General features: G+C 37.8%; 1 protein-coding gene across 1 annotated transcript; it reads left to right on the plus strand.

Annotated features, from left to right (window-relative positions):
- The first annotated feature begins 6,341 nt into the window (after positions 1-6,341).
- LOC126263504 (translation initiation factor IF-2-like) lies at positions 6,342-7,205 on the plus strand. Its single transcript, XM_049960596.1, has one exon. The coding sequence runs from the start codon at positions 6,342-6,344 to the stop codon at positions 7,203-7,205; it is 864 nt and encodes a 287-aa protein (XP_049816553.1).
- The last annotated feature ends 3,809 nt before the right edge of the window (positions 7,206-11,014 follow it).

An 11,014-nucleotide genomic window follows, 5' to 3' on the forward strand; every position in this document is an offset into this window, starting at 1 on the left:
ATGACAGTCTGTAGCATCAAGGGTTCACTAAATATGCTCCAAAAGCAAATATGGGAAAAACGCATATATGGGAAAAACGCATATATGGGAAAAACGCATATACGGGAAAAACGCATATACGGGAAAAACGCATATACGGGAAAAACGCATATACGGGAAAAACGCATATACGGGAAGAACGCATATATGGGAAAAACGCATATATGGGAAAAACGCAAATATGGGAAAAACGCAAATATGGGAAAAACGCAAATATGGGAAAAACGCAAATATGGGAAAAACGCAAATATGGGAAAAACGCAATTATGGGAAAAACGCAATTATGGGAAAAACGCAATTATGGGAAATACGCAATTATGGGAAAAACGCAATTATGGGAAAAACGCAAATATGGGAAAAACGCAAATATGGGAAAAACGCAAATATGGGAAAAACGCAAATATGGGAAAAACGCAAATATGGGAAAAACGCAATTATGGGAAAAACGCAATTATGGGAAAAACGCAATTATGGGAAATACGCAATTATGGGAAAAACGCAAATATGGGAAAAACGCAAATATGGGAAAAACGCAAATATGGGAAAAACGCAAATATGGGAAAAACGCAAATATGGGAAAAACGCAAATATGGGAAAAACGCAAATATGGGAAAAACGCAAGTATGGGAAAAACGCAAGTATGGGAAAAACGCAAGTATGGGAAAAACGCAAGTATGGGAAAAACGCAAGTATGGGAAAAACGCAAGTATGGGAAAAACGCAAGTATGGGAAAAACGCAAGTATGGGAAAAACGCAAATATGGGAAAAACGCAAATATGGGAAAAACGCAAATATGGGAAAAACGCAAATATGGGAAAAACGCAAATATGGGAAAAACGCAAATATGGGAAAAACGCAAATATGGGAAAAACGCAAATATGGGAAAAACGCAAATATGGGAAAAACGCAAATATGGGAAAAACGCAAATATGGGAAAAACGCAAATATGGGAAAAACGCAAATATGGGAAAAACGCAAATATGGGAAAAACGTAAATATGGGAAAAACGCAAATATGGGAAAAACGCAAATATGGGAAAAACGCAAATATGGGAAAAACGTAAATATGGGAAAAACGTAAATATGGGAAAAACGCAAATATGAGAAAAACGCAAATATGGGAAAAACGCAAATATGCGAAAAACGCAAATATGGGAAAAACGCAAATATGGGAAAAACGCAAATATGGGAAAAACGCAAATGTAGCGAAAGGGAAATTTGTGGCACAAATTGACTAGAGGAAAGAATCACTTGGTATGACATAGTCTGTAGCATCAAGGGTTCACTAAATATGCTTCAAAAGCAAATATGGGAAAAACGCATATATGGGAAAAACGCATATATGGGAAAAACGCATATATGGGAAAAACGCATATATGGGAAAAACGCATATATGGGAAAAACGCATATATGGGAAAAACGCATATATGGGAAAAACGCATATATGGGAAAAACGCATATATGGGAAAAACGCAAATATGGGAAAAACGCAAATATGGGAAAAACGCAAATATGGGAAAAACGCAAATATGGGAAAAACGCAAATATGGGAAAACCGCAAATATGGGAAAAACGCAAATATTGGGAAAAACGCAAATATGGGAAAAACGCAAATATGGGAAAAAGGCAAATACGGGAAAAACGCAAATACGGGAAAAATGCAAATACGGGAAAAACGCAAATACGGGAAAAACGCAAATACGGGAAAAACGCAAATACGGGAAAAACGCAAATATGGGAAAAACGCAAATATGGGAAAAACGCAAATGTAGCGAAAGGGAAATTTGTGGCACAAATTGACTAGAGGAAAGAACCAGCTGGTATGGCATAGTCTGTAGCATCAAGGGTTCACTAAATATGCTTCAAAAGCAAATATGGGAAAAACGCAAATATGGGAAAAACGCAAATACGGGAAAAACGCAAATACGGGAAAAACGCAAATACGGGAAAAACGCAAATGCGGGAAAAACGCAAATGCGGGAAAAACGCAAATAGGGGAAAAACGCAAATATGGGAAAAACGCAAATATGGGAAAAACGCAAGTATGGGAAAAACGCAAGTATGGGAAAAACGCAAATGTGGGAGAAACGCAAATATGGGAAAAACGCAAATATGGGAAAAACGCAAATATGGGAAAAACGCAAATATGGGAAAAATGCAAATGAAGCGAAAGGGAAATTTGTGGCACAAATTGACTAGAGGAAAGAATCAGTTGGTATGACATAGTCTGTAGCATCAAGGATTCACTAAATATGCTTCAAACGCAAATATGCTTCAAACGCAAATATGGGAAAAACGCAAATATGGGAAAAACGCAAATATGGGAAAAACGCAAATATGGGAAAAACGCAAATGTAGCGAAAGGGAAATTTGTGGCACAAATTGACTAGAGGAAAGAATCAGTTGGTATGACAGTCTGTAGCATCAAGGGTTCACTAAATATGCTCCAAAAGCAAATATGGGAAAAACGCATATATGGGAAAAACGCATATATGGGAAAAACGCATATACGGGAAAAACGCATATACGGGAAAAACGCATATACGGGAAAAACGCATATACGGGAAAAACGCATATACGGGAAGAACGCATATATGGGAAAAACGCATATATGGGAAAAACGCAAATATGGGAAAAACGCAAATATGGGAAAAACGCAAATATGGGAAAAACGCAAATATGGGAAAAACGCAAATATGGGAAAAACGCAATTATGGGAAAAACGCAATTATGGGAAAAACGCAATTATGGGAAATACGCAATTATGGGAAAAACGCAATTATGGGAAAAACGCAAATATGGGAAAAACGCAAATATGGGAAAAACGCAAATATGGGAAAAACGCAAATATGGGAAAAACGCAAATATGGGAAAAACGCAATTATGGGAAAAACGCAATTATGGGAAAAACGCAATTATGGGAAATACGCAATTATGGGAAAAACGCAAATATGGGAAAAACGCAAATATGGGAAAAACGCAAATATGGGAAAAACGCAAATATGGGAAAAACGCAAATATGGGAAAAACGCAAATATGGGAAAAACGCAAATATGGGAAAAACGCAAGTATGGGAAAAACGCAAGTATGGGAAAAACGCAAGTATGGGAAAAACGCAAGTATGGGAAAAACGCAAGTATGGGAAAAACGCAAGTATGGGAAAAACGCAAGTATGGGAAAAACGCAAGTATGGGAAAAACGCAAATATGGGAAAAACGCAAATATGGGAAAAACGCAAATATGGGAAAAACGCAAATATGGGAAAAACGCAAATATGGGAAAAACGCAAATATGGGAAAAACGCAAATATGGGAAAAACGCAAATATGGGAAAAACGCAAATATGGGAAAAACGCAAATATGGGAAAAACGCAAATATGGGAAAAACGCAAATATGGGAAAAACGCAAATATGGGAAAAACGTAAATATGGGAAAAACGCAAATATGGGAAAAACGCAAATATGGGAAAAACGCAAATATGGGAAAAACGTAAATATGGGAAAAACGTAAATATGGGAAAAACGCAAATATGAGAAAAACGCAAATATGGGAAAAACGCAAATATGCGAAAAACGCAAATATGGGAAAAACGCAAATATGGGAAAAACGCAAATATGGGAAAAACGCAAATGTAGCGAAAGGGAAATTTGTGGCACAAATTGACTAGAGGAAAGAATCACTTGGTATGACATAGTCTGTAGCATCAAGGGTTCACTAAATATGCTTCAAAAGCAAATATGGGAAAAACGCATACATGGGAAAAACGCATATATGGGAAAAACGCATATATGGGAAAAACGCATATATGGGAAAAACGCATATATGGGAAAAACGCATATATGGGAAAAACGCATATATGGGAAAAACGCATATATGGGAAAAACGCATATATGGGAAAAACGCATATATGGGAAAAACGCATATATGGGAAAAACGCATATATGGGAAAAACGCAAATATGGGAAAAACGCAAATATGGGAAAAACGCAAATATGGGAAAAACGCAAATATGGGAAAAACGCAAATATGGGAAAAACGCAAATATGGGAAAAACGCAAATATGGGAAAAACGCAAATATGGGAAAAACGCAAATATGGGAAAAACGCAAATATGGGAAAAACGCAAATATGGGAAAAACGCAAATATGGGAAAAACGCAAATATGGGAAAAACGCAAATATGGGAAAAACGCTAATATGGGAAAAACGCTAATATGGGAAAAACGCAAATATGGGAAAAACGCAAATATGGGAAAAACTCAAATATGGGAAAAACGCAAATATGCGAAAAACGCAAATATGCGAAAAACGCAAATATGCGAAAAACGCAAATATGGGAAAAACGCAAATATGGGAAAAACGCAAATGTAGCGAAAGGGAAATTTGTGGCACAAATTAACTAGAGGAAAGAATCAGTTGGTATGACATAGTCTGTAGCATCAAGGGTTCACTAAATATGCTTCAAAAGCAAATATGGGAAAAACGCATATATGGGAAAAACGCATATATGGGAAAAACGCATATATGGGAAAAACGCATATATGGGAAAAACGCATATATGGGAAAAACGCATATATGGGAAAAACGCATATATGGGAAAAACGCATATATGGGAAAAACGCATATATGGGAAAAACGCATATATGGGAAAAACGCATATTTGGGAAAAACGCATATATGGGAAAAGCGCACATATGGGAAAAGCGCACATATGGGAAAAGCGCACATATGGGAAAAGCGCACATATGGGAAAAGCGCACATATGGAAAAAGCGCACATATGGGAAAAGCGCACATATGGAAAAAGCGCACATATGGGAAAAGCGCACATATGGGAAAAGCGCACATATGGGAAAAGCGCACATATGGGAAAAGCGCACATATGGGAAAAGCGCACATATGGGAAAAGCGCACATATGGGAAAAGCGCACATATGGGAAAAATGCAAATGTAGCGAAAGTGAAATTTGTGGCACAAATTGACTAGAGGAAAGAATCAGTTGGTATGACATAGTCTGTAGCATCAAGGGTACACTAAATATGCTTCAAAAGCAAATATGGGAAAAACGCAAATATGGAAAAAACGCAAATATGGAAAAAACGCAAATATGGAAAAAACGCAAATATGGAAAAAACGCAAATATGGAAAAAACGCAAATATGGAAAAAACGCAAATATGGAAAAAACGCAAATATGGAAAAAACGCAAATATGGGAAAAACGCAAATATGGGAAAAACGCAAATATGGGAAAAACGCAAATATGGGAAAAACGCAAATATGGGAAAAACGCAAATATGGGAAAAACGCAAATATGGGAAAAACGCAAATATGGGAAAAACGCAAATATGGGAAAAAGGCTAATATGGGGAAAAGGCTAATATGGGAAAAACGCAAATATGGGAAAAACGCAAATATGGGAAAAACCCAAATATGGGAAAAACGCAAATATGGGAAAAACCCAAATATGGGAAAAACGCAAATATGGGAAAAACGCAAATATGGGAAAAACGCAAATATGGGAAAAACGCAAATATGGGAAAAACGCAAATATGGGAAAAACGCAAATATGGGAAAAACGCAAATATGGGAAAAACGCAAATATGGGAAAAACGCAATTATGGGAAAAACGCAAATATGGGAAAAACGCAAATATGGGAAAAACGCAAATGTAGCGAAAGGGAAATTTGTGGCACAAATTGACTAGAGGAAAGAACCAGTTGGTATGACATAGTCTGTAGCATCAAGGGTTCACTAAATATGCTTCAAAAGCAAATATGGGAAAAACGCAAATATGGGAAAAACGCAAATATGGGAAAAACGCAAATATGGGAAAAACGCAAATATGGGAAAAACGCAAATATGGGAAAAACGCAAATATGGGAAAAACGTAAATATGGGAAAAACGCAAATATGGGAAAAACGCAAATATGGGAAAAACGCAAATATGGGAAAAACGCAAATATGGGAAAAACGCAAATATGGGAAAAACGCGAATATGGGAAAAACGCAAATATGGGAAAAACGCAAATATGGGAAAAACGCAAATATGGGAAAAACGCAAATATGCGAAAAACGCAAATATGGGAAAAACGCAAATATGGGAAAAACGCAAATATGGGAAAAACACAAATATGGGAAAAACACAAATATGGGAAAAACACAAATATGGGAAAAACACAAATATGGGAAAAACGCAAATATGGGAAAAACGCAAATGTAGCAAAAGGGAAATTTGTGGCACAAATTAACTAGAGGAAAGAATCAGTTGGTATGACATAGCCTGTAGCATCAAGGGTTCACTAAATATGCTTCAAAAGCAAATATGGGAAAAACGCATATATGGGAAAAACGCACATATGGGAAAAGCGCACATATGGGAAAAGCGCACATATGGGAAAAGCGCACATATGGGAAAAGCGCACATATGGGAAAAGCGCACATATGGGAAAAGCGCACATATGGGAAAAGCGCACATATGGGAAAAGCGCACATATGGGAAAAGCGCACATATGGGAAAAGCGCACAAATGGGAAAAGCGCACATATGGGAAAAGCGCACATATGGGAAAAGCGCACATGTGGGAAAAGCGCATATGTGGGAAAAAACGCATGTATGGGGAAAAACGCATATATGGGGAAAAACGCATATATGGGGAAAAACGCATATATGGGGAAAAACGCATATATGGGGAAAAACGCATATATGGGGAAAAACGCATATATGGGGAAAAACGCATATATGGGGAAAAACGCATATATGGGGAAAAACGCATGTATGGGGAAAAACGCATATATGGGGAAAAACGCATATATGGGGAAAAACGCATATATGGGGAAAAACGCATATATGGGGAAAAACGCATATATGGGGAAAAACGCATATATGGGGAAAAACGCATATATGGGGAAAAACGCACATATGGGGAAAAACGCACATATGGGGAAAAACGCACATATGGGGAAAAGCGCACATATGGGAAAAGCGCACATATGGGGAAAAGCGCACATATGGGAAAAGCGCACATATGGGAAAAGCGCACATATGGGAAAAGCGCACATATGGGAAAAGCGCACATATGGGAAAAGCGCACATATGGGAAAAGCGCACATATGGGAAAAGCGCACATATGGGAAAAGCGCACATATGGGAAAAGCGCACATATGGGATAAGCGCACATATGGGATAAGCGCACATATGGGATAAGCGCACATATGGGAAAAGCGCACATATGGGAAAAGCGCACATATGGGAAAAGCGCACATATGGGAAAAGCGCACATATGGGAAAAGCGCACATATGGGAAAAGTGCACATATGGGAAAAGCGCACATATGGGAAAAGCGCACATATGGGAAATGTGCACATATGGGAAATGTGCACATATGGGAAAAGCGCACATATGGGAAAAGCGCACATATGGGAAAAGCGCACATATGGGAAAAGCGCACATATGGGAAAAGCGCACATATGGGAAAAGCGCACATATGGGAAAAGCGCACATATGGGAAAAGCGCACATATGGGAAAAGCGCACATATGGGAAAAGCGCAAATATGGGAAAAACGCAAATATGGGAAAAACGCAAATTTGACAGAAACCCAAATATGGCAAAAACGCAAATATGGGAAAAACGCAAATATGTGAAAAACGCAAATATGGGAAAAACGCAAATATGGGAAAAACGCAAATATGGGAAAAACGCAAATATGGGAAAAACGCAAATATGGGAAAAACGCAAATATGGGAAAAACGCAAATATGGGAAAAACGCAAATATGGGAAAAACGCAAATATGGGAAAAACGCAAATATGGGAAAAACGCAAATATGGGGAAAAACGCAAATATGGGAAAAACGCAAATATGGGAAAAACGCAAATATGGGAAAATCGCAAATATGGGAAAAACGCAAATGTAGCGAAAGGGAAATTTGTGGCACAAATTGACTAGAGGAAAGAATCAGTTGGTATGATAGTCTGTAGCATCAAGGGTTCACTAAATATGCTTCAAAAGCAAATATGGGAAAAACGCATATATGGGAAAAACGCATATATGGGAAAAACGCGTATATGGGAAAAACGCGTATATGGGAAAAACGCGTATATGGGAAAAACGCGTATATGGGAAAAACGCGTATATGGGAAAAACGCGTATATGGGAAAAACGCGTATATGGGAAAAACGCAAATACGGGAAAAACGCAAATACGGGAAAAACGCAAATACGGGAAAAACGCAAATACGGCAAAAACGCAAATACGGCAAAAACGCAAATACGGCAAAAACGCAAATACGGCAAAAACGCAAATACGGCAAAAACGCAAATACGGCAAAAACGCAAATACGGCAAAGACGCAAATACGGCAAAGACGCAAATACGGCAAAAACGCAAATACGGCAAAGACGCAAATACGGCAAAGACGCAAATACGGCAAAGACGCAAATACGGCAAAGACGCAAATACGGCAAAGACGCAAATACGGCAAAAACGGAAATACGGCAAAAACGGAAATACGGCAAAAACGGAAATACGGGAAAAACGCAAATACGGGAAAAACGCAATTACGGGAAAAACGCAAATACGGGAAAAACGCAAATATGGGAAAAACGCAAATATGGGAAAAACGCAAATATGGGAAAAACGCAAGTATGGGAAAAACGCAAATATGGGAAAAACGCAAATATGGGAAAAACGCAAATATGGGAAAAACGCGAATATGGGAAAAACGCGAATATGGGAAAAACGCAAATATGGGAAAAACGCAAATATGGGAAAAACGCAAATATGGGAAAAACGCAAATATGGGAAAAACGCAAATATGGGAAAAACGCTAATATGGGAAAAACGCTAATATGGGAAAAACGCAAATATGGGAAAAACGCAAATATGCGAAAAACGCAAATATGCGAAAAACGCAAATATGCGAAAAACGCAAATATGGGAAAAACGCAAATGTAGCGAAAGGGAAATTTGTGGCACAAATTGACTAGAGGAAAGAATCAGTTGGTATGACATAGTCTGTAGCATCAAGGGTACACTAAATATGCTTCAAAAGCAAGTATGGGAAAAACGCAAATATGGAAAAAACGCAAATACGGGAAAAACGCAAATACGGGAAAAACGCAAATACGGGAAAAACGCAAATACGGGAAAAACGCAAATACGGGAAAAACGCAAATACGGGAAAAACGCAAATACGGGAAAAACGCAAATACGGGAAAAACGCAAATACGGGAAAAACGCAAATATGGGAAAAACGCAAATATGGGAAAAACGCAAATATGGGAAAAACGCAAATATGGGAAAAAGGCAAATATGGGAAAAAGGCAAATATGGGAAAAACGCATATATGGGAAAAACGCATATATGGGAAAAACGCATATATGGGAAAAACGCATATATGGGAAAAACGCATATATGGGAAAAACGCATATATGGGAAAAACGCATATATGGGAAAAACGCATATATGGGAAAAACGCATATATGGGAAAAACGCATATATGGGAAAAACGCATATATGGGAAAAACGCACATATGGGAAAAACGCACATATGGGAAAAGCGCACAAATGGGAAAAGCGCACATATGGGAAAAGCGCACATATGGAAAAAGCGCACATATGGGAAAAGCGCACATATGGGAAAAGCGCACATATGGGAAACGCGCACATATGGGAAAAGCGCACATATGGGAAAAGCGCACATATGGGAAAAGCGCAAATGTAGCGAAAGTGAAATTTGTGGCACAAATTGACTAGAGGAAAGAATCAGTTGGTATGACATAGTCTGTAGCATCAAGGGTACACTAAATATGCTTCAAAAGCAAATATGGGAAAAACGCAAATCCGGGAAAAACGCAAATCCGGGAAAAACGCAAATACGGGAAAAACGCAAATACGGGAAAAACGCAAATACGGGAAAAACGCAAATACGGGAAAAACGCAAATACGGGAAAAACGCAAATACGGGAAAAACGCAAATACGGGAAAAACGCAAATACGGGAAAAACGCAAATACGGGAAAAACGCAAATATGGGAAAAACGCAAATATGGGAAAAAGGCTAATATGGGAAAAACGCAAATATGGGAAAAACGCAAATATGGGAAAAACCCAAATATGGGAAAAACCCAAATATGGGAAAAACCCAAATATGGGAAAAACGCAAATATGGGAAAAACCCAAATATGGGAAAAACGCAAATATGGGAAAAACGCAAATATGGGAAAAACGCAAATATGGGAAGAACGCAAATATGGGAAAAACGCAAATATGGAAAAAACGCAAATATGGAAACACGCAAATATGGAAAAAACGCAAATATGGAAAAAACGCAAATATGGAAAAAACGCAAATATGTGAAAAACCCAAATATGTGAAAAACCCAAGTATGGGAAAAACGCAAATATGGGAAAAACGCAAATATGGGAAAAACGCAAATATGGGAAAAACGCAAATATCGGAAAAACGCAAATATGGGAAAAACGCAAATATGGGAAAAACGCAAATATGGGAAAAACGCAAATATGGGAAAAACGCAAATATGGGAAAAACGCAAATATGGGAAAAACGCAAATATGGGAAAAACGCAAATATGGGAAAAACGCAAATATAGGAAAAACGCAAATATGGGAAAAACGCAAATATGGGAAAAACGCAAATATGGGAAAAACGCAAATATGGGAAAAACGCAAATATGCGAAAAACGCAAATATGCGAAAAACGCAAATATGCGAAAAACGCAAATATGCGAAAAACGCAAATATGGGAAAAACACAAATATGGGAAAAACACAAATATGGGAAAAACACAAATATGGGAAAAACACAAATATGGGAAAAACGCAAATATGGGAAAAACGCAAATGTAGCAAAAGGGAAATTTGTGGCACAAATTAACTAGAGGAAAGAATCAGTTGGTATGACATAGTCTGTAGCATCAAGGGTTCACTAAATATGCTTCAAAAGCAAATATGGGAAAAGCGC

The sequence above is a fragment of the Schistocerca nitens genome, chromosome 6, assembly GCF_023898315.1.
Source record: "Schistocerca nitens isolate TAMUIC-IGC-003100 chromosome 6, iqSchNite1.1, whole genome shotgun sequence".
NCBI lineage: Eukaryota > Metazoa > Arthropoda > Insecta > Orthoptera > Acrididae > Schistocerca > Schistocerca nitens.

What these genes read in the sequence shown, in the direction of transcription:
- LOC126263504 (XM_049960596.1), top strand. Translation starts at nt 6,342, where the DNA reads ATGCTTCAAAAGCAAATATGGGAAAAACGCATATATGGGAAAAACGCA.